Source organism: Charadrius vociferus, unplaced genomic scaffold (genome assembly GCF_000708025.1).
Source record: "Charadrius vociferus isolate BGI_N301 unplaced genomic scaffold, ASM70802v2 scaffold63, whole genome shotgun sequence".
Lineage (NCBI taxonomy): Eukaryota > Metazoa > Chordata > Aves > Charadriiformes > Charadriidae > Charadrius > Charadrius vociferus.
Window position 1 is genome coordinate 727,886 of NW_009647579.1, and position 26,041 is coordinate 753,926.

Here is a 26,041-nt window from a genome sequence, read left to right on the forward strand (position 1 = left end):
GAAAATAGTAATTTACAGTGTTTCCTGAACTGGTCATTCAAAATATACATTATCAGAGGGTAGAGTTAAATTACCCATACAGTGACTTTAAATTGCACCTGCATGACAATCATTATAATCACTGTTGCCTTTGGAGTGAAGAGGAAGTTACTCAGCGTACAAGTGGAGACGTGTGGGTAACACACAATATAGGATTTTAAACTAAGTATAAAGACCTTTAATAAACAAATCCAGCAGTTTAAATTGCATAATGTGATACTTTTTACAAGGAAAGAATAGGAAAAAAAAAATTTTGGAATCTTTGAGAGTTTTGGGATTTTGGCTACCAATACTGCTGTTGCCACAAATATAAAGACCTTTTAACACTCCTAAGTATTCTGCAAGTCTGGAAGATCTGATTTTCACAACAGAGGTGCAAGACAACTCTATAGACTGAGAATTTGATTCTTGAGACTTCAACATTTAACTACTGAGGCATGCAAAATACTGAGTTTCCCCTGAAGATACCCCTTGCTTCCCATGCACATCTAAAGCAACCGCCCACAAATTCAGATCTGTTCGACATCGCCAAGATCAGCAGTAAGCAGCTTGACCATAGCACACCTGTGACTCAACACGGGTACAGGTCAAAGCCATTTACATTTACGTGCATGGTACCATGTGTGTACTTGGCATGGTTGCTGGAAAAGCAAGCATGCAAAAACATACAGTCTCAGCAAAGTATGGTGAAATATAGAGAACATTTGGTTTTCTTCAGGGTCCTATGAGATGGATACAGTAAACTGAATACAACACAAAATGTCTTCTTAAGACTGACTATAATTTACTGCCCAAACTACTCCAGGAAATCTAGAGGAATATTCTGATGTACATAGACAGAGCTCCAAATGAGAAGAAATTGGCCCTTGATGCTTTCCTTGTTTTATGTGGCAAGCTGATTTGTTTAGAAGTAAACGAACTACATCTGAAAAGGCAAATGATTATTTATTTCATGGGAAATTGAACTGTGTATTTATTTACACATTTTAAACACGATCAAGTACAGCAGTTTGGCAAGCTTCTACTGAGAAAGAAATGCAGAAATATTTTAGCAAATGGTGGTATGTCTCAAGATAAAGTGGTTTTAAAAAACATTACCATTTTAATGACTGCAGATTGCACTATTCCTGACACTAATATACTCATGCCCTAAACAATCTGAATCTAATTTGTACTGTTATTTATCTGTTACTGCCAAATAAGCGCATTCAGTGGACAAGTCTGAAATTTGCCATTATAAATCCACATGAAGGGTTCAGTGGCATCCTGAATTGTAATTCCAAGGCCATTTACCTCTTTCTATTGACAATGAACAGCACACAATGCCCGGTCTATAAGAAAGCAAGAGAAGGCATTTGGTTTATTGATGATTTTCCCTGTTAAATAATTATCTGCTTACTAACACTACAATGGGCCAAACATATAATATGTGGGACAGTGTTTAATCAATAAAGTAGTTCCTATCAATTTAACAGGCAATTTACATGTGATATACAACAAAGTAATGGGAACACTTACATTCGTCTTACATAATTAAAACACACACGTAAGTTTTTTCCCAGGGTTAGGATGACCGTAACTACATACTTCCTTGGTTCCCTAGTGAGAATATGGCTTTCTCATGTTTACTTCTATCTTTATTTTGCGTCTTAAGACTGCGCAACAAAGAATCAACTGGGAACAAAACAGTTTCTATGGGGTTTTGGTATTGACCTTGTGGACCCATGAGTGCTGCAATTAAAAGAGACGGGAGCTTTCCTCCCTGGGTCATTGGAAGTAAGGCCAGATTTTTGATCCAATATGTCACCATACATGAGCAGGAGAGGTTAAAAGGGCAGATTTTTAAGCATTTGACTGTGCAACTGATTTGTATACCCACAGTTTTTACCATTGAACACACAAATTTGGCGAACACACAAATATGCACTCACATGGTTCCTTGCAACTTTGAACTTCTAAAATATATACTTAATATACAAATAGTCAGATGAGTAAGTTGCTGTGCCTACACAAGGATCTAAACACATATTCATAGCAGCCTGAGTTACCGCTGAGTTTAATGGTATTTCCCCAAATGAAGCCAAATGAAAACATCCAAATTTTCACGCAAAACCAAGATTTGTAATTAGAGAAAAGTTTTTTTTTGTTATACAAACAGAGGAGTGGATATACAAAAAAGATCAGGTAACTTTCTCTGGTAAAATATCATAACAGCCAATTCATAACAAAACCTTTGTCTTTCTGAGGATGCTTTCATTAGACATTTTTAGTGCTTTTTAAGTATAGGCAAATAAACTGCAATGCTGAGATCACCAGAAGGCAAAAACTCATAATGTAACCAGTGAGAATTGCTGAAGAACTTTGGTTGACACACTTACTTGTATTAAAAATTGGCTAACACACTGGGGCAATACCTCATAAAACTGCAAGCAGCATTGAGATGCTTATTTAGCCAAAGACTTCAAATTTAATGTCTAATCAAAAACACATCTCCGAGCAGCACACCACCCTTAAAACCCATACCAAGTGCATTTGGCATTAGTGTAGTTATGACTCAATAGAAAGAGGGCCAGTTGACACTGATAAAGAAAAACCACTTCTCTTTACAATTAACTATTTCCAACACTGTAGCTGCCATAGAACATTTAACAGTCTATCATCTGAGTTTTCAGAAGTAACGTGCTTTTTTTTTTTTTTAAAAAAAAAGTTTTTTGCCATAAAAGGGAAGAGCTTACTGGAAAATATGAAAGCATTTCAGATTTTTAAAAAATCCCAGTTTTTCTCTCGTTGACAGTGCTTAGAAAATGTGGGTTGACTTGTTTTTGATTGCTGTTTAAATAACAGATTAATTTAATAATCGTTGGGATATTGAATAACAACAAATTATGGGGTGGGACAGCCAAGCCCTGACCCTAATGACATTCTTATGTTAATTCTTATTTTCTTTTAGGCTCCTGCTTTCTTAATAAAACCTATATTTTTGAAAATCGTTTTTAAACATGGCAAATTATCCCAAAGTAGCATTTATTTTACACAAGTAAGAGATAAGTTTACATATAAAGAGTGTATTTTATATGTCTGTATATATTTAGTGCCTGACTCAAAAGTCCGCTTAAGCGTATAGGTGCCCTTCCATTGACTGAGTAAGTTTTCAGAGATGGCTGAAAAGGTGAGCCAGCTGTTTATGAGGTAATTAGCATATAGTCCTTTCTACTGTGTGCTGTTTGTGAGGATACGTTGATTTAAACCTAAGCACCCATGATTAAAAATTATGATTGGAAACTCTTATAAGAACAAGGCTTAATTCTCATAACTACAGTTGGTAACTGTTCCCCTTGGTAAATGCGAAGTGCGGAGTATTTCTGTAAGATCAGTAACCGCACACCCAGGACGGAATAAGCCTGAGCCTCTGACTTTCCCTGTGTGACCTTGTTGACTATGACTGTGACTTTGTTAGCAATAACACAGTATTTGTGCTCCAAAATGTCTTATCTAAGTAACATTATATGGTTTCAATTAACATCAGTCATCATCTTTACTTCTACTAAGAGACGGCTTTTAGTCGCTTTTTTCAGACAAGGGCTCTATAGTAGTGCCTGACATCGCAGGAACAAAAGACAGGGACTTGAATGAGTAACTTGTGACACAAACTTTCTTGCAGCAGAGTATTTGCACGACTTTTGTTTGCAAACCTCTTCACAATATACTGACCTTGCCAGTGTCTTCCAAATAGGTTTGCAATATCAGAGTGTAAATTCAGGTAAATATTTACAAATATCTTTTTCTATTTGCAATCAAGATTTGCAAGTATATATCACAAACAGATTAATCTACACCATGAACCAAGGAGGACACAGAAAATATTCCCACTGACTCAAAAGGATGCAAATCGAAAGGCTAGTAAGCAAGAGATACTGTGCAGATTAACAAGTGAACACAGTGTCAGTTCAAGACTAACTGTATATAAGGTTGAACCCTAATTTTGACTAATTGAGCCCATCATTCTTAAATGAAAAGTATTAAGCAATACACTTGCTTGTAAAAATACTTACTGGTACTGAGGCCATGAAACAGAAAACTGGGTCAGAAGATATAGGTCTACAAAGGACTTTGGGTCAAATTCCTTAGCTGTTCTGCGGGAAAGTGTCCTGGGTTATAACAAAAATATTTGGAATCCAATGCAGTCTGCAATCTTAGATGCAATTTGTAGATTGTTAATGACAGTGGGTAAACGGTATAACGAAGAACTTTCCCATGAGAATCTAATAGTTCTTCTGGGTTATTTCTCTAGGTTTTGCCATTGCTTGTGGAGAAAAATAATGGGTGCCTTGAGATCAGTTTGTAACTTACAGGGTTTTCTTTTATTTTTTTGTTCCACTGCGGAACACAAAATGTTTTTCTATGAAAAAGATCTTAGCGCATTATTTTTGAAATACTATAATTTTCACTAAACTCAGTTTCCAACTCAGTGCTGTCCAAGTATTGCAGAATTGTGTTATTTTTGAAAGTTATTTCCTTTGACCTGAAGTTACCTAAGAAGAGAGACTGAAATCTGCATTCCTTTGAGAAAACCTGGTCCCGTTAAATTAATCTTTTTTCATGGAATCATATCTGTTCGCAATATTTAAACATAAGAGATGTATGACAACTTGTTGCACAACTTCTCAGTAATCTTCTCCTAAATAATCACAAAATAAGGCTGCTTGAATTCTACAATGCTGGCACGAAGCACTCACAGCAGTGTAACATACATTGTATTTGATATGTCAAGTGGAAAAATCACAGCTTGATTTTGTTGAGTTTGTACTTTTCAGGCAGCGGGACCTATTGTTACACTTGAAGGTTTCTCTAGGATCAATTTACCAAGCACTTTCATGCTTCTATCCCACAAAGCCATATAAAAGCAATTGTTCATACTAGACATTAATAATTTCCTTATAATTAAAAGCTGGTCAGCAGCAAATTAAAAGTGAATAATAGCACTTAAAATATATCTCCAGTGTACTTACTCCTATTTCCTGTTTTAAAACAAGGAAGATCAAGAAGAAAATTCAGGAGCAAGTCCAGAAGCACATCTATTGCCTTCAAAGAGAGTAGTTCTCACCTTTATTTGCTAATTGCATATTGATTTAGTCCAGAAAGGGAGAGTTGTAACAATTTTTGTTTAACTTTGAAATTCCTCCTGACATTTATATTGATAGACAAATTATTGCTGTAAATATTAATCTCCTTTGTGATGATCACCGCTCAGTATAAAGGAAATCCAATTAAGAGACTTACTGAAGTACGGAAATTTGCATGAAGAATAGCTATGCAATTCTTTAATTCAAATGTACCATAACTACAGTAAAAATGTCACTGCACATAGGCATTAAACGCAGAGAAAAGACATTTTCGGTCTGAAGGAGGAAAGCTAGACTGAAGTCTTTCTCTTCTTTTAACCCTCTGAGGGACAACTTTACAGTAGCACTGGTAGAACTGACAAGGTTGCAGCATTGACATGTGACATTTGTTACTATTAACTCAGGTTCCCATAACTGAAAGTTTGGAGGATAGATGTAATCCTCTCCTACTTCTAAGAAGGAAATACTCTTTGGCATTCAGGTGAAACAACCAGATCTCACTGTACCACAAAGCAACTTCTAACCTCTCCAGCAGGGCTTCACTCCTGTACAGGAGAGCTAATAGCACTAACCTTTTTGTTTCTAAATCTTTACAGAATATGCCCTTAAAATGCTGTCTGTGACCAGAAAAATCTTAAAACATTAAATATTCTTTGAAATTACCATAAGCCTCTACTTGTTTTACATTTTTTTTTGCTACAAAATAATAGGCACTGCTTTAATTTATGAATATCAAACTTTTAAATGACCCCCTGTTATAAGAGAAATGACACTCTGACACAGGTCGTTATATAAGATAAAACATAACACACTTGTACGTTCTTCAACATAACCTTGAATAATTCAGTTTTATTGCTTTGTCACAAACAGTTGTATAAAAAAAATTTAAAGGGCTTACTTGAAACAGTCATCGCAAGCAATATTCCCCGTGGTCTCCTTTATAGTGCGTTCGGAAACAAAAGCTGGATATTCAGTATCACAGGGCTCTAGGGTTTGTTTCAACCTCTGCGCTATAGGCACAGGAAAAAATATCTTGATGTTAACATGGGAAGAACAGCACACAAAATTCTGAACAACATGAGATGCTGTATTACAGAGCTCACAGAGAACGGAAATATTACTCAGCTTCTGCCACCCTGTGAGATTTCCTAGGCAGTGCATAACACTATTTTTTCAATTAAAAAAAAAAAAAAAGTTTATCCATGGAATGTAATTTTGTAAGACGTAACTGTTAAAGTAGTTATTCATGGTTTAGCCATTGCCAACCTACTTTACATTTATGCACAAGCTTTCATTCTTTCTATATATATTCAAGATGGACTTACGGTCGATTTTATTTCAGTGATGCTGTGTCTCACTAACTATTACGTATGGGGGTTTACATTTATTTAATAACTAAATTGTGGTACATTTTACTGTAGCCAAAACACTTTTTTGGATTACAGCTTAGGACCCTTTGCAGAGTTTCATCTGTTAGAATAACTCCGTGGGTGGGGGCAGAAGCGTTATTTTGCCCAGCACCAATGCTTGTTATCTGCTTCCCAAAATAGTAATAATTAAGACTCCATAACACTTTTAATCTGAAGCCCTTGCAGTGCAAGGGACGAGAAAGCCTCACTATTTACACTTTAAAGATTGGGAAAGTGAGGTACCAGGAAGCAGCGAGACTGGTTCAAGGTCAAACAACAGGACAGCAGCAAAGCTGGGAACCGAAGGCAGCTCTTCTGACTCTCACAGTGATGTATCTGTTGGACAATGTCTCTCCCTCATTCCCTCTTTTTTCCTCCCCACCCCTTCATTCTTCCTTAACACAGAGATACACTTGCACATCAGCACAAATGTTAAGCCTATCTTAAACTAATTGCTAAGTGAGAAAACAAGACAAGGTATGACAAAAATAGATGACACTGAACAGGCTCTTGGACTCGACAGATCTTCCATTCAAGATAATCCGTTTCAAAGCCGGCGGTGTATCTATTGTGCAGTGGCAGGGGAACGAGCAAAACTGCATTTGCAATCACGCACTAGGACATGCATTTCTGAACTGTTCATAATTTTTGTCTATAATTTAAAACCGTTCCCCCAAATGCATGAATCTCAAGGGAGGTACTAAAGCTGGTCAGAAAAGTTTTGTTATTTCCAATGTTTTCACTATGGTCGTGACACATTTAACAATTTAGCATATCCTCAAGAATTGCCTGACTAGCTCTACTGCACCTTCTCCGTTTCTCCTCTGTTCTCCTTATCTGTTGCCAAGAATGACTGAAATTTATCACCTGTATTTTGGGTCTACCCTCACTTGTATCAACATATGGCTTGTGTAACAGAGAGACTGCCAGAGATCCATGATCTCAGATTTCCAGCGCCTCGTTAGAGTCCAGAAGATGAGGGGGTTGCCCAAGGTTTAGGGCATCCGTTCTCTCTCGCTTACGAACGTGACTGAGATTACAAGACCTTGTGCAGAAGTATTTTTCATACTATGGTTTGGTAAATTGGCAGCTGCATGGGGACCCTCCAGGAGCTTCATAATATGTGGTGTTCTATTAATGTCACAATTGGAGCAGGAAGCAATCTAGCCGTTAGAGGAATTAGTTTTTTTTCCTGAGCTTTGTTAAATATTGTTAAGTAAAAAAATGTACAAGTTCATTAGCTTTAATTACATGAAGTGCAGTCATAACTATTACAACTCTTAGCGGTAACAGCATCTACAGAAGAACATACCTAAGCGTGTGTTTTTCTCTCCTGATGACTTCTCCCTTGTGAAACCTTTCTTGCTTGTGCTTTGCTAACACATGTTGGTTTCCAAACAACTATCACTCCCTGCCTAACCACAAAAATTATGACATTTCAATGAGCATGATGAGGGGGTATTTTCAATACTCTTGCTCATCAAAGCAATGGAGTAAGTAACTTCACTTTCAACTAAAACATGAATGAAAATCCCTCAATCACACTTGTTTTTCAAAGTGCTGTAATGATAGCTTTATCTTTAAGAAAGTTATTAATGCCTGTCTTCCGTAGTTAGTACATGCTTAAAATATAAAACAGACATTCATTTTCATAAGATGAAGAGGGATGCTGTCTTTAAAGGATATTTTCCCTAAGATACAATGTAAGTGCCATTGGATGTTTCATGTCAGGATATATTAAGGCATATTTGTACAGCATACTTGAAAAAACATCCAAAAAAGTTGCCCGTTCCCTACTCAGGCTGCATTGCACTCTTCTGCAAACACCAAGGACTAAGACTGGTGTACCTGCCAGATACAAGGAACAGTTTTGCATTTTCTGGGTCTAGCACAGCAAAGCCTACCGTCCTTCACAGCCATCAGCGTAAGAGACACTTTTCACCATGGTTAGGGAAATCACTGGAAACTTAGTCTTGGTTTCTAGAAGATCTGGCTAGGCACTGCAGATTACGAAGCAGCCCTAAAAGCAAATAGCATCTGGCTGGTTCTCGTGTATGTGCATCCAATCTACATGGGGCTCATTGCTCACGTACCAGAGAAACTGGCTTCGGTGCTGCAATGCAGCGTACAGTTTACATCAGTATGGGAAAAACTATACTAAGTTCATGCACCTGAATTTCCAGAAGGCTCTTATCAAATCTTCACCTCCAGCAGACACCCACCTGAGCGCCCCCCTTCTCCCCACACAGCATTTACAACGTTCGGCAGTAGCCTGACACGTGCTTTGCCATTTACTGCCACACTTCCCAGCTGTTCCAGGATAGCCCTTTCTGCTAGAAGAGCTCCACCATCTTATTACTACAGGGGATACTGGAACATGCCAGGGCTTCAGCGCGTTCCATTTCCCCGATACCTTAACTTCAGACAGGATGTTATTTTGGCATACAGACAGCCTAGTATCCAGGCAATGCAAGTGTAAACTGAAGCCTAAAGTAGCAATTTTACCCCCTGCTTTGCTAAGGAATATGCAAATCTACAAATGTGAGGCTGAAGAATGCAGTTTAAATCATTATACCAGTAAACGGCATGCAGCATAATTTGCCTATGAAATAGCCAATTGAAGAGCACTGTTCTTGTAAATTAGCCCTTCACTTTTGAGCAACATTTCTGAAATGCCATAAAAAGTCTGCTGAAATATAAGAGATGGTTGGCATTGAAAACGTCTAATTCTTATGGGAACTGTTAAAATGTCATTTTTATTTCAAATGAAGCCTCCGTATTTTTAAAAATTATTTTGAGTAAATTGAATTTTTTTGAATCATCTAGATTTTATTACTTTAAAATGTCTATTTTGAACAGAATGACAAAACAAAATACAGTTTTAACCAGTCTTGTTTAAAAAGCATAAAATTTACTATCTTACACTTTAAAAAATATTTTCAAATGAAATTACATTGAGATGACCATGTTCCTGTGGGCTTTTGTTGAAATGGCATTTTCCAGCACAACCACCCCCTACATATCACAGCAGCTCTAGAAAAAGTGTAGTATAAACAGAAAAAGGCTAGTGTAACTGCTTTATTCACAAAGACTGCTTTGGAATGAAAGGAAACATTTAGCCGTTATCTACTATTTTAACTTCTGCATTATGGTAGTATACCGTATTGCTAGAGCACACACAAGCACTTTGTGGTTATTCGTAGACGATCTTAATAATCTTGTGTTTTGGGAATCACTAACAAAGAAGAGGATGATGACATGGGAGACAAACTATTTATATCAGACATATATTATTTAATCTAAAATATTTTACACACAACTGAATTTCAAAAATCCAATTTAAACTAGACATTTCTGTCCTTATGGCCAGGAAAAAAATTTACACTTACCTTTTGCAGTTAGATCAGAGTGCCACCAACTGCATAGATTAAATTCCACAAGGAACCTAAAGAAATCATTAGAGTTTTCATATCATCCTGCAGAATGTTTTCAAAACACTAAACTGGCAGTAGTTTGATACCATTAATCCGATTTTAAATAAAAGCTAACCCAGAGCTGAAATTCACGTTACTAGCATAACTCTGGGATTATCAGCTACACCGCTATTCTCATATTTTCACTGGGTGGTATCTTGCCACGGAGAATTCATTCTGAAATTAACCCCATCAATAAATAATAGATTTACCTACTATTAATTTAAATTATTGATCTTATTTGAAGTATCCATTAAAATTCTCAATGCATGGCAGCATACAGTTGAACATGACTGAACATCATTGCATATCAATTCTTCATGATACAGGGTATTTTGACTCTCTAGTAAAATGGCATAGGATTATAACTGTCCTGGCTACAGCACAGGCGTACACATAAAATATTTCTTATATTAATTCCGGAACTAAAATAATAAAACTAATTTATATCCAGGAGCAGAAAAGATTGATTAACCAGTGTCTAATCAACTCTAACTAGATGTGCAGAGAATGCATTTTCCCACTAAAATATACTGCAAATTTCTTTGAAGAATGGACGGAAATGTGTCAGTCTATCAGTTATTGTAAGTGTAAAGAATGTGAGACCAACATCCCGTTTATCATATGAACATGAAGCCACAATACTTATTATCACAGAAAATTTCTGGAAATTTTTGAAGCTGTTATAGCTAGCATCAAAGTCTCATTTTAACATGATTTCTTTCCCTGACATTTACTTTGAAAGCTGCATTTAAAATCAATCTCTGCCCTCTGGCAATAGCCATTCAGTTAATTCTTCTTAACTTTTATTCCAAACTTTGATGAAAGCTCATATAATTTGCAATTAAAACAAAATGACTACAAGAAATAATTAGTTCTATTTCAATTAAGATAAAATTCACTTAGATCTGCAACTGCTCTCTGATAAGAACAATAAAAAAACATATAGGTTAAAAATATAAGATACATTTTAAGGCTTCCTATTCTCCATATGGTATTTCTCTGTGATTTCTTAAGCAATCTCTCTCAAAGGCGATGTTCATTATGCATTAACTTGAAATGTTAGAAGAATTGGGCCAGGTAAAAAAATTCAGCAACATCCAGAGTACACCTTATCTGGCACATACCGTAGAAGATCCATCTCACAGAAATTCATGAAGCGACACACAATACAGTGAATCACTAGAACAGTTTGCTATACTGACAACAGCCCACCCAAGCAGCACTAGAAACTGCAAGACATTTATGTAAAATTTAACAGTAACCACAATAATAAATTTGGTTTGTATATTGCGATATGCTAGATTTACTAAGCAAAGACATACAGACATAAGTGAAGACCATGAATTATGTAAAAAGTGCAACTGTGTATTCATTTAGCCAAATTTTTGTCAGATTTTAAAAATGCAAAACCGGAAAGCAACAGATTAACAAATATTGCTATGTTTAAAATCATACGATAGAAGCAGCACCATGCATGTAAAAGACACAAAGCAAAAATATTCATTAAGCATCCAAAAGTACAAATATTCATTAATTCATACAAAAATTCATTAAGTTCTTGATAAAATTTACTTACAAGACAAGCTCAGTCATAATCCATTTTACTGCAGCAAAGAAGGCGTTATAAGGCTGAAGAGAAGCAACTCATTTAATAAAAAGGCAAAACATGCAGTATTTATATCTTAACTGAATTCTTCATGTAAGGCAATGCTATGGATATTCAAATGCATGGGTAGCATGAGAAAGAGAACAATAACTTTTTCTTATGAAGAAGAAAATATTATATTGGATATTTAAATATATAGTAATAAAATTCCCTTTTAATGTAGTTGGTAAGATACACAGATTATCAGTTGGAAAAGGAAAGTTTTGCAAATGATTCTTAAATATTTAACCTCTAGGGGTTCCTATTTCCCAGGCTATTGCTGGAGGAACAGCTCTGGTAGATAATATGAGCTTTTCTTAGGCTGCAATACACAGGCTTGCCTCTCTATAATGTAAATCTCTATTCATTACCTCAGCCTAATTAGGACAGGAAAAGCTTCTGAAGTTTGAATTTACCTAAATGAAGTTACCTGTGTTGTACTGAAAGCCCAGTTGTAAGCATTTAAGCCTTTTTTAAGATTCTTCCCTCGTCCCTGTAGTTTTCCAGATCATAACCAATACAGCAAATACTATGAAAATCCCGTGTGTACAGTACTTCTACTGCATTTTGAATATTTTATTTTTGAAAAGAATATCAGAAATCTGGAAAGGAATCTATCCTTATCTCGCTTATTTGGGTTAGTGTCTCCTAGTTACATAAAAATTTGCAGACTTTATAGATTCCATATCAACAGAGTATTTTAGCACATGTAAGAAGCCATATTGACCTTAAGAGAACTACTCAGATATCTAAAATCATGCTTAACTGTCCTGACTCGGCACCTTGCTGAAGCAGTGCCCCTTTGCACAGCAGTAACTGGCCATTCCAAGTTTTCAGAGGCCACAAAGAGTGTTTCTGCACAGGGCGGATAGCTCCCAGAGCCAGTGAACTACTGTCAGCCAGCAGCATGAAAGGCTGCAACAGCAAGCCAGCAAAACACACAATGCCTGAGACGGTACAGATTTTCACTTATTAAGGGCTGTCTTACAGGAAAAAACAAAAAGCTTCAAGTCTCTCCTAGAGATGAAAAGAAAACAACATTTCAGCTCTGTGGGACATCTTATTTATTTTCATTCCAAATCAGAAAACCTGAAACTCACACCCAAGTAATTAACTTTTTTGCATGCTGTTGTTTTCATAATGCAAAATGATTTAGTGTAAAATAATATATTATTACCTATGAACAATAGAGATTTAATGTAAAACATACTATGTACCATTAAACTATTTTAATGTGAGAACTGAAAGAAAATTTTAAAACTATCTGAAAAAAATTTCAACACTACGAATAGAAAATGAGAAAAACAATTTATTTTGAAATTTTAGTGGAAAAACATTTTATTACATTGACATAAATGCATTCTCATGAAATATGATTTTCTTAAGACAGCCTTTTGCACTCAAAGACTATTCCTTCAAAAACTGCAGCAGTTTTATTCTCTCTATGTATCTACACCGTCACTGACAGCCAAAGGAATTCAGCTGGGTGACTCTTATGTCACTGATACATTTACAACAAAGTGGTTCTATGGAGAGTTACAAGACTTGAATAAATTAAAACAAGAAAATATGCTAAATAACAAAGTATCTGGATATCTTTTAAGAAGCAATCCTACACTGGTAAAGAAATGGACCAGATGGTCTATAAATCTTTTCCATTCCTAATTTATCATGTTAGTCCCACAGCCTAAAAAGCTATGATAGAACGAGGGGTCCAGCCCTGACAACCGCTTTCCATGATTTTGGCAAAACGTTGTGATAGATAGACTTTAATAGTCACACAGTCTATGATGCCTATGCTCTACCTCTATGCTGTTTAAATGTGAACTTTTTAAAGTTCAGTCTTGTGCCTATGTCTATTCCTGTATTTGTAAAACCAGAATTTTCAAAATTTATATTTGTGAAAAAATATGTTGCTTATGCAGAAACTGTACTGAATTCTGCCTAATAACCTGATCTTTATGTACAAAACTGGGCATAAAACCAGGAAAAAAATACTTTTGAGGAACCTAGCCCTACCTGATTTTAATGCAAGTTCTCTTTTCGCTTTCTCTGTAGTCATGGTTATTAGAAGTGACTGAATCAACAGAAAAATAAGAAAATAACCAAAGCTCTGCCCATCTTTCATGTTGAACATCACAAAAACTCATTGAGGTTTAAAGAAGAGTTTGGCTATCTTTAAAAAAATAAAGAACATGCTCGCCATATCTCCCACAACAGTTGCAGAGTTTTTCCTCCGAAAACACAGCATGGACAAAAATTGGAATAGTGAAAATCTCTTGGATTATAGTGCACTTGTAAGAAATACTTCAGCTCCACATGCTGGGTGCTTATGCAAACTGAGCTGTGGCCTCAAGCCTTGGAATGGAAAATTGTTGCTAACAGTTTTAATATATTTTTTAAATTTTCATGCAAATGTGATTCACAGCACCCTGTTCTATTTCACTGACAATTTCAGTCTCACTGCACAGCCTGGTACTTATGCCAAGACAGACTTTTTTCAGGTTCAGGCTTTAGCAGATAAGAGCCTGATAAATGCTGTTTTGCAAGTATTTGAAAAACAGAAAGTCATGTGAATATGTAAATGAAAACATCCCAAAATGCATAGGATTATTAAACAAAGCACAGAAGCTATTTGATTATTAAACAAAGCACAGAAGCTATTTAGATATTTGGAAGCTGTCAGAACTTTGATATTTACTCAACAGTTTAACTATGTGTGGGTTTATTTTTTCTAGCTAGACCCTGTGCATTTAAAAATACTATCAGATAACTGTTCCAGACTGGTAAAATTGCTAGTGTTTTGCTGCTGTCTTTACATAAGATTTTTTCATGCTAATACTGTCTTATAGTTGTTAAAACAGTTCCTTTTTAATATGCAAAAGCTATACCTTGACCAACACCTTATCAGTTCTGATAGATTATTATAGTAATCAGTAAAACATATACATGATTATAAAATACGTTTGGGGTTATCACCTAGATATACGATTTAGCCACAGGGAAGTATTGCCCTTGCAAAACTGGGCTTGACTCTAATCAGGCCTTGCAGAGGGACAGGGTTTGTACTCAGATCTCATTGTAAGACATGCAATTCAGTGCATTGAAATTCTACTTTAGTAAACATCTTCAAATACCAAGGAAAAAAAAAAGCATTAAAATCACTGATTGCATGCCTCGCCAATGAATCGATCCTTCTATATAAAAAAAAAAATAATCTCAATTTTTAATTTGAATTACATTTCTGCATGCGTGTATGTATTTACATACAGTAAAGGCGTATGTGATTCCAGCCCCCAAACAAAGCACAATCTGTAGCCAAATTTACAAAATCCTAAGAAGGAGGATTCATATGGTGCAAAGAACATTGTGACAGAACCTCAGAAATGGTGGTCCAGTGTTAAAAACGAGTGCGGAAGTATTTAACTTGAAAATGCTTAACACTTTGCATTTGTTTATAACGAACCATTCCTTGTACGCACTAGGATAAACTCAAGAGCTGTAAGCATTCCAAATCAAAATAATGGGCTTACAATGGCCATGAGATATTTGCAACAATTTTCTTTGATGATTGCATGGAAAGGTGCTCAGAAAATTTACTATACTTACGTCCAGTAAGCTATGGGCACTGTCGCTACTCTCTTTGTTTGTTCTACACATGGCCTGGTAGTCATAAAGTGTAATTCTACAGAGAAGAACAGAAAACTGCTTGACTAAAAGAAGAAAACAGAGTGGAATAAAAATGATGATATGGAACAGTCTGCTGACAAACTAGACAGGAAAATAAAAACTGTAACAGCAGCAGGGAAAAGAGGGAAAGCGATCATTAAAATACAGGTTACACAAAGGAGAATAAAGGTAAGAAACGCTATGAAAACTTTGTAAGGATTTTATCACACTACGGACAAAGCAAAAGCATAACTGGGAGAGAATAGGGAAGATACACATACAGTGTAACACACAATGATATAAACAATGCAAGGAGGAGGAGAATACACATTCAACACGATGCTTAAACAATTGGTTCTGGACCAAGATCAGCACATTTAGCCCCATGAAAGTGAAAGAACCTATGCATTTGAGGGGCTTCTCACAACAGACCACTCTTGAACTCCAGTAAAAGCACAAAGACACTTCTACAGTTCCAGCATCTCAGTGCACAACTCGTTTGTAAAAACATGGTGTTGTTTCCCAAAGATAGAGGTGGGATTTTGGCATATCGACAGTACAGATAATTGAAGCAGGATGGGTTTACTTTTGCTTCTTTTTATGAGGGCAAAATATTCCACGTCAGGTACCTGCTGTAATAAACATATGCTAGAAGCCTCCTCAGATGCATAGTAAACAGGGACATTTCTTTCCGCTTGTGATTTTACACATCATTGATACACTTCAGAGATCTAAATGTAAAATCCAGAACTCGGAGATAGTATATGGAATTGTGATTATTTCTCTAAATCTGTCTGTCCATAGAACAATTCATTAACTATATCCATCCACATAAAAAGCATTTAACATCTATAGCAGATGTAAAGAATCTTTAGCTGATAAGTTGCAACAAATGTAAATATATAAAAGTTACTGGTACTATTTGAACATATCCATTTGACTGTTGCACCATCAGAAGGACAAAGGAACACAATTGGACGTAGATGGTTCATAGATGTATGAGATGGGACTTCAACATTTTGCAATGTGTGCCTTGCTTCTAAGTGAAGAGGAAAGGAGAGCACACAAATTCGGCTACGGAAAAGATGTCCCAGAAGCTGCCAAAACCAGGTCATGAAATGCATTCAGCATCACCATGAGGCATTCTGCACTGCATGCCATGAAACGTTGCAACCTGCACCAATACAATGTTGTAATCCATTGTGGTAGAAACTGTATGTAATTTTCCTGGTCTAATTTTGTAACAGCAATCATCACTAAAAGCTTCTTTATTATGCCTATATTTTCTTTTTGGCTTACAGGCAAAGTATCTAATATATTGGATCTCGCAGCTTCAACTAAACATTTAGTACATGGTCATATTGCTGACGTTATTAATTTTATCTTATATTCAGAATAGAAATGGCTTGGAAGCCATTGTTTTGTGGACCGGCAGAGAGAGGCACATGGTAGACAAACGCATAACTAGAGACCTAAACATGGGTGTAAGTTGAACACTGACCATATTTGGCAGAATCACGCCCACAGCCAGATCCGCGCACACAGATCTGCCAAGACAAACAGAGCAGTACATGGTGTAAGCTGTGCTGCCTGTATGGCATGCAGTAATACACCACTTTCCCTAGCTGCTTTTTCTCCGTTATTTTTTCCCCCCTTTAACCATGGTCAGAATCCAGCCCCTGTAAGGTAATCTCTACAGCTCGGCCTTTCCAGTCTTGGTTGGCTCGACTATTTTATTCCTCTAGATCCAAGGACCGTGTTGCGTGTCCACTTGGACCTCCTAGCGATGGTGGTGAGTGACAAGCGCACAGACAAGGGCAGTTCACAGATGTTAATGTGCTCTCTGCAGAGTAGTCAAGGAATTCTACGTGGATGAAATAGTCCATCCTGCTTCATTCAATACCCAGTGTTACAAGTAGAATAGCATTCAGTTTTGTCTTTATTCTTTATAAACAGTTTTTCAATATAATAAACTTGGTGACCGTGTTTGGTGTCCAAAAATGCAATTAATTTCTCAGCTTTCAATTTCATACACCAGAACTGCTTGGTCAATCTGTGGTCTTCATTATTTTGCTAAGAAATGTTAATCAAATACTATTATAGCGTGTCATGTGGAACATCTGTTATAATTTGAACTTCACTTTAAATATTGGAAAAAGCCCTTCCCCTCCTCAGTATTTGTACTTGCATTACATTGCTTATGTAATTATTAAATTGTAATAGATGTAATAGTTTCTTTAAATGCTCAAAGATAAAAAGTCATTAAAAGATTGAAATATGTACTCACACAAATAATCAGAAATATAATTAATATTACACCCCGACGTGCTAGATTATATTTTTTGTAGATGGTTTTATTGTATTTTAGGGAGTATACAACAATCTAAAATTGTATCATGAGCAAGAGGAATAAAAATGTTAAAATGTACGTAGTTAAAAAAAAACCCTTAATTTAACAGGGAAATCAATCCTAAACTTTAGAGTGATGACAGAGGGGAAGAGCTGTAATAAAAAACCTCAGAAGTCATTGTGGAACACTGCAAAATCATTCTTTAGAAATGCTTGGATATCATCTGTGGAGGATATTATAATGAGTTTAGTTTTAGTAAAGATATTTGAAGGTGTTTCCAGTGTGAAGATTCTGGTCAAGAATAAACTAGAAAAGAGATAATGTGTCCAGGTTAGAAAAAAAAAAAAAAAAAAGGGAGCAAATCCTTAGAAATGTACATGGCAGACAGATTTCTTAACAAAAGCCTGGAATGAGTTCTGTTTGTTGAACAAAGTATGCCCATCTCAGTTACGGTCCAAGTGGGCAGGTTCAACACCTACCTGAAAATTCCTAAAGACAATTCAAACAACTCTAACACAGGATGTGCAAAATATGACAGCAAAACATGACCGCCGAACGATCTTAAAAGACCTGATTCTTCCGCACAAAAATCAAATAGGCATTTTGCAATACACTTCAAAGATCAGTGTATGAAGCCCATAACCACACTGAAATCTGAACACTGCAACATATTGAATCAGTTCTGGGCTCTCTGTCACCATAAGCTCAGCACAAACGGGTTCCAAGGCATTCACAAATTCAAATCCAGTTTTGTTTTGGTTTTATTCTTGTAAACGTACTAGGAAGGTAAAAGTCTTCCAGGTCTGTTCTTTATAAAGGGTACTATAGTATTTGTAGTGAAAACAGTGGCCTAAGACACTGTGGTGCTCCTGTGTTCAGGTGTCATTTACAGAGTGTTATTTTATTGCTAATGTCTTTCTGAGATTTTAGAAAATAAGCTTTCTTCTCACTCAGATGAACTTAACTCACTGTTGCAGAAAGGAAGTCTTCCAGATTGTTCTTTTAGAAGTTATTCTGTTACAGTTTTTAATAACTGTTTGCAGTTAACCGTGTCCTGTTCAACTGACTGTACTTAGTGAACATAACTGCCTGCTTCCCACAATCCAATTTTAAGTCCATCTAGATGCCCAAGTCCATGCTATGTATTACAGCACTTCACAGGAGAACTTTGCTGTTGCTATGGATGACATGCTTGAGACTTTCTGACATCGCTGTGCTGTTAACTGCCCGTATTTCCACACTTGGTCACTGAAGTCTATAGAGCAATTGTTTTCATTATCAGTCACAGGACAAACATGGACTATGTACAATCATCTTTAACTAATGGAAAAATAACAGAACCTAAATATGCACCTCCATTGTATATAACTTTAGGGGCCAAATACATTTTAGTAAAACCCTTTTTATTGTCCATTTCCTGATATAGTAAATTCCAGCCCTGTACTTTGCAACGTAGTTACAATTGAGTATGTATCTGGTTCAAGAAAATCAAACTTCTAAGACCTACCAGCAGCACAGGCTATATTAACAGATGCACTCTATAGCTTTCAGCTAAATTTTCAGCACACCTATGGATTTCTAGTAGTGTAAAATGGCCTCACTGACAATCACAACAGCCGAAAGATCTTCAATGTATAAAATTTCAAATGTTTTGCCACCAGTTCAAGATTTGGGGATTTTCATATAAAGTGTAGGAATAACAAGCTTCTTACCGTGGAAGTAAATGTCAAACTCATAAAAAAAACCCCAACAAACCCAAACCCAAAATGCAAAAGAAGTGCTCCAAAGAACCAAGCAAAGGAAGCCAATAATACAGGATGCCCTAATTATAAACACTATGCTTTACTCAGTAGTCTACGTAAAAATTAATGGTGACTACAGCTCACTTGTAGTGGAAAGATGTTCATTAACTCAGACTTCAGATACGGAGCCTGTCTGGCATTCTCGCAAGGAGGGTAAGGAGGGACAGTGTTGAATGGTACAAAGAGTAAACTAGTTTCTGCAGTCTAGAGAGGGTCCTTGTGGGGAGGCAGCAGGATGCCTTAAGAAATCCCTTACTGTTGCTGCTCTGGCTTTCCCACCTCCATTGACAGACAGATTATTAGTGTCCAGACGCTGTCAGACTAATACCTTTCACCACCAAGAAAATCAATGAAAAACATAAAAATAAATTACAGCATTTTGACAAAACAAACTTGTCATCACATATCTTTGCCTTTATTGTTCAGCTATTCTCAATTGCCAAGGTGCTCCAAAGCATAACGTGTAAAAACTACAGCTCAACCTGTATTTCCAGCATTCAGAATGACCACTCATTTACATAACACTCATGCCTGCTTTTCTTCCTTAAGTGGGTAAACCAATTCCCATATACTAACACACTGAATTAAATTAGTGGTAATGTTTATAGAGATATAAACTCTAAAAATGCCCAAACTCAGTCTTAAGACATTAATTTTAGATGTCACATGGACAAAGTATGAGCAGAAAACATACCATGCAGCAGTGCAGGACTTTAAGAGCGCAGGTACCAGATACACATCTGGTAAATGCAAAAAAAAAAAAAAAAAAAAAAAAAAATCAGAACAGGGCTCCTCTTGTTGGTACTGACGAGAAGGAAGTGACAGATATTATTTGGTTCTTTTGTACCTACTTGTAAACCTGTACCAGTCTTCTATATTGTTGCCTTTGTGACAGCTATTTCATTGACGAAAATGGAATGTCGCTCTTCAGGCAGAGCAGCACAATTACGTATTATTCATTTAGAAATTGAAGATTAAGGGTGCATGCCTTATACATGCTCTGCAGTGCACATGACAGCTAATACGGAAGATAATTGTTGGAAACAGTCTGCTCATTTTCCTACCTTGACTGTCTTCTGCCTGCCCATACAAAAAATGCCCATTCATCTACCTGACTATGTTTTGTGGTATTTATGCCATAACCATAGAGTATATTCTGAGCTTAATTTTTCTTTTATTAAATAAATCATCACTAAAGATAGGGATTTTTTTTTTATAATATAAGAACTGCTACATTGCAGAACTGCTACATCACTCTTGCATTTGTCTAATACCAAATCCACCATCTCCAATTTGAATTGTTCCTTCAGTCTCTTACTGATCTTCTCCAAAGTATACATCTATATTCAGAAACTGCCAAATTAATAGAAGGTCAAATAAATGACTGTAAAAATCCACATGAAAAGAAACACAATTTTTAAATATAACTGTCCATTTAACGCCTTCACCAAATATTCGATAATATTTTATTGAAATGAATGCTTAAATAAGAAAGTGTGGCCTAAACTAAACATAAAAATAGCCTTCATTTGGAGGTTGTGCTGCCTCGGTGGAAATTAGAGTCCTGTTGGTGAGCAACTAGTTACTATTTTCATGATTTGGCTTTAATAATGTTCTGCTCTTTGCGAGTAGCTTAGTGTAGAGTTTTGCATTTTTTTATAATCTTATAACCTGGAGGCAAAACACTTGCTACGTTTTGCTTATAAAGCAAATCAAGACAGAGAGATGAAAGTGTGTCCCTATGTGCATGCATTCGGAGAACACAGGTGAAGGATTTGGACTGTACTGTGCCGTAAGGGCACAGAGAGCATGCATTATTCACTAGGGAGCATATGAGTAAAGATAAAGAAATAGAGGTAGAAAAACTGAGAAACGAGAGAAGCTCTCAAAGCAACAAGACCTTATCAGAGTGAGCCTTAGCATCTAGCAAAGCTGGAATTCAGGGGTGCACCATCTCAGTCATATATTCTGACAACATGATTAAATACCAAAGCATAGATTCTTCAGAGGCTGAGAGGATGCCTGGTAGAAACAGAACTGCTAAGAGGAAATGATGCTGCTTCCATATTTGTCTTCCAGAATTGCTTACTTTTATCCTCCTACTGCAAAGGGTAAAAGTGTTTTGCAGTCAAGAGATATTTAGTTTTCTGTTTTAGATATATTTAGTTCATTTCTTTGGGGATCTCATTGCTCTGACAGCCCTTAATTTTTTCGGATGTTAATGTGGTTTTTTAGATTTTCATGCTTTGAGCAGTTGAATCTATTTTTTCCACTGTTTTTATGTAAACAAAGTGCTGAGGAAACTATAAAGAAACTTTTTTCTAAGTCATGTGAAGCAGATACTTTTCCATAAGCACATCCTAATTTATTTAATAATGAATTTAAATTATATTTAAATTATTTAACTGTGTGCAATATTCAGGGTATAAGATAAACATAATTTTGCTAAATGAAATCATAGAACATGTCACGTTGCTGTGGAGGCACTGATATAATTTTTCTCCCTAAATATAAAACCCATAAACTAAGAAAATATACATACATACATATGCACACATTATTCAAAAGAAGTACTGAGTTTAAAGAAATTGAGGAGGGAAGGAGGTATTTAAGTTCACTTTAAAAAATAAACAGCGAACACAAAAATTGAATTTCATCCTGCTGCAGGTTGAAAAGAAATATAGTCAGCAGCAAACAACCCCCTTTTGTTTAACACTTCCAGCTCAATCCTAAAAAGAACTTCTATATCCCTCCAAATTAGTGGTAGCTGAGAGAAGGCACAAAGGGTTATTTCATTCTTTTTGTGGACGGAGAGCCTGAAAGCTGGCACGAATCAGCGAGGTGGTAGCACACATCTGCACTGCCACTCAGATTTTTGGTGCAAAAGGAAGAAAGGTATGCCCCAGGAACCTGGGATGTTAGTGAACTCTTCTGCAGTGAAGATTGGGCACTATAGAACCTTCTAAACTAAACGAAAAAGGAGCAAGACCAGATCAAACAGGGCAAAGTTATACAATTCACCTGCTGGATGGTCGATGCCATATCAGAAGCAAATTGCAAGAAAGGAAGGCTCTGGATATTACCAGAATAAAATGCTAACGAACAGAGCTTGCTCCCTGATTTTGTCTCTGTGGCAAGAGCTGCAAAGATAAATATAATGCGTGGAATATCTACATTGTTGTGCTTTCGGGAAATGGTACTGGTAACAGATTTTGCCACTGTGTCAAGTCAGTGCTTTTTTTCTTTTCTTCTTATGCCATAGAAAATAAACTTTGGAAAAGCAAACTACAACCCCACCCCAAAAAATTAGTAATCTTAAAAATACGATGTCTGACTCTGATGAGAGCCGGCAAAGATTTCTTCTTCATATTGTTTCTTCATATTGCTGGAATAATTGATTTTAAAGGCCTCATCTAGCACAGCTCAAAGACAGTTGGGGTTTTTTGGTTTGTTTTTTTTCATTGCTGCACAGAGCTATCTGCTGTACAGCAGGAAAAGCAGGTGGCTCATTTAGTGCAATTACACCACTTTGATTCTCTCCCATTTTTAACTGATTGGCAATGGCCAGTTTATTGTGTTTAAATAATCGGCTCATTGTGTTTACATTTTCTTTAGCATGCAGCTCAGTTGCACTGAGCTAGTGGCTTCATTATCTGTAACTCCCTCCGAGCTCAAAACCAGCAAAATCATAAGCCAATGATCCACGCCAAATTGGCGCCCACCGCGGTTTAGATGGAATACTTGAGCCATGCAGCCTTCGCTTCCTCAATGGTGGTGCCTACTACCGTTGATTGTTCAGCAGATATTCTGTTTGAAATGCTTTGGTAGGCAGGACAAAACAAATTGGGACAAATTAAAGCACTATCCCTCGATTTTGACTGTATGTTTTTGTTTGCATTAAATAAAATGCTTCATTCTCTTGTATAAGCAGATCTTTTCATTGTAGAACCCATTCTATAAATATGTATTACTTCACTTCCTTTTACAACGTATGTTAAGAATGTAATGCTAAACACAAAAAGGTTGCCACCCTCAAAAACTAGGATTTGTGATGATTCAGAGAGTGCTAGGTCTTTCTATTTCAGGTCAGTCATTTACTGGAAGTGGTATTCAGCTATAATGTGCGGAGGCAGCACAGAAAGCTTTCTGCCTGTAAGACAGCTGGTTTACCATGGAAGCACACAAACCATCTGTTTTGAGAGCCTCTGCATACACCCTCACATGTAATAACTACATTCAGTGGTTGACAGGACCAGTGACATGTCTTTCTTTTTTTTTTTGTACTAGAGATGCACAAGAAAATAAAAGGGAGAAGTATAATATATATAGTCCACACTTCTCTCATGCTGTAAGAGGAGAAGGGGGTAAGGAACAGTCCTATAGGCTGTGTGAAAGCCACGAAGTCTCCAGTGCTGAGTTACAGGTTAAAGGGAAAAGCTCTTTCTTACTTCCCCAGGATGCATATTTTGTTTCAAGGGACAACACATAAAAACACTATTAGTTTTTATTGTCATCATGATAGTAAGACCAGGTCAATAGTGACAACAATGTTCAAAGGTGAGTTAGGACGTGAATGAAAATGAATTACTGGCAGAACACTGTTTCCCTTTAACAGTAGGGCATTTTGCACCGCCTAGTTTGAGCAATTTCCAACTTTTTACAGGTTAAAATACTTAATGTTGCATCAAATATTTGCATTAGAGCCATTTCAAATTGTTCAGTAGCAGATATTGCCCAATCCCTTTTCCACTTGAGCACAGTGGGAACAGGAAAGGCACACAGTTTTAGCATCGTAGTCAAATAAACTGTTCTTTTAACAAGAAACTCACTGTAGGCTGTCTCCGATACTCATAACATTCAACGTGCACAGCATCGAGTTACACGCAGATCATATGGAAAAGAGGTATTATGAGAATCCAGTCACACTGACTGTCTTGGCCTCCTTTTATATGACTTTGGGGTTGCTTTGTTTCATTTTGTTGTTGCAATGTTTTTTAAGAGATAGAAAGTCGAGTTAATTCTTACCTCTTAAAAGAGCCCATTGTTAGTAACTTGTTCATCACAGCCCCTTCAACCTCCCCAAAAAAGTAACCAGTCTGTAAGGGGAAAATGCAAGAAATTACCAGAAGTGTAGATAAATGCAGAAGAACATTGGATGCAATTTAAACTGGCATATTCCAGGATCTGACAAGAGTGGCTTTGACAGTTACATAGATAGGTTTTCAGGACTACTGCTACATAAAAACTGAAGAGGACTTCACAGTCATGGCAAGTTATAGGGATTACGTTATTACCCCTGAGCAGATGTGAGGGCTTATACAATATATTGAGGTACATTATATAACATCTAATATCAGAAATAAAAGGCTTTCAAACCTAAAGCTTGTAAAGAAAACACACTAATCTGATCACAAACCCTTGTGATTAAATGTTACTTAAAAAACCATATAAACAGGTTGTGAGAGGATTTCATAAACAGTCATAAAAAAGCATTGTTTATAATTCCTCCATGACCTGTTTAAGGAGCTGGAACAGTACATTTCATCAGTCCTATAAATTTTAACTCCATTCAGAGTCATTTCATACTTAAAACCACTCAGCCTGATGAATTACTCATTTTGTCCTTGTTCAGTAAATGTGGACTAATAAAAATAAATCTCTCTTGAGAAAACAAACATTCATGTTATGAATTTGGTATGTAGCATGGAAGTGACTCCATCATCTGCAGCCATTCATATGACATTGGAAAACCTTGCGTGTGCAGCGTTTTTCTAGCTTGGGAAGACATTTTTTTATTTTAGAGCCTCAACTCCCACAGGGATGGGGTACGTTCCCTGCATTGTTTAAAGGGAGAAATCCCACAATTTATGGGGGGGAAAGGGCACTACACTCTCAAATTGCACAGATTCCATAGGTTTTGTACGAACTAAACCCCAATTCCATTACAAGGAACTTAGCTGACCTCAAGTATGCACCTGGGAGTTTGCAGGCAGAAAAGTTACAGCCCTAGCCAAAAAAAGGCATTCCTCCACCTAAAAAGCAAGTATTTCCTTTTTTTTTTCCACTCAGGGGAAACTTGGAACATTTTCCAAAACATGTGAGTGTGTAAAGTCTCCTAGAAACAAGAGGAACATTTGTAGCTTATATGACTAAACCTACTAGCTTCAACAGCCCTAGCTGACTGATGAGGAAAGATTATCTTAACTATTGGAGAGGCAGTCAACGTCAAAAAGCCCAAACCATAAATGACTACAATAACCTTAGATAGTAATAAACCTGATTTATCAAGTTATGTTTCATTCTTATAAAGACATTTCAGTGATGGTTCTCTCCACAAAAGCTCCATTTGTAAACGCTAGTTCTCCCCCAAAGCAGTAACATCTCAATTATCATTACTTTTTAATACATTAGAATGTAGTTGTAATTCAGATGAGGAATTACACTGCCCCTGAACAAGATTCTTAGAGTACTGCAGGTCATTTTTGGAAAGTCCATAGAAAAACAGTGCTGAAGCAACCCCAGACAGTT

At 36.5% G+C, this 26,041-nt stretch overlaps 1 protein-coding gene across 1 annotated transcript in view; it reads right to left on the minus strand.

Moving 5' to 3' along the window:
• CACNA2D3 (calcium channel, voltage-dependent, alpha 2/delta subunit 3) overlaps positions 1-26,041 on the minus strand; it is a 459,453-nt gene that overhangs the window by 12,779 nt on the left and 420,633 nt on the right. Inside the window, exons 31-35 of the mRNA XM_009880928.1 lie at positions 24,539-24,609; positions 15,302-15,377; positions 11,624-11,676; positions 9,961-10,016; positions 6,061-6,172 (exon numbers count right to left, since the gene is read on the minus strand). Coding sequence (XP_009879230.1) covers positions 6,061-6,172; positions 9,961-10,016; positions 11,624-11,676; positions 15,302-15,377; positions 24,539-24,609 — 368 coding nt within the window. The remainder of the gene's footprint in view (positions 1-6,060; positions 6,173-9,960; positions 10,017-11,623; positions 11,677-15,301; positions 15,378-24,538; positions 24,610-26,041) is intronic.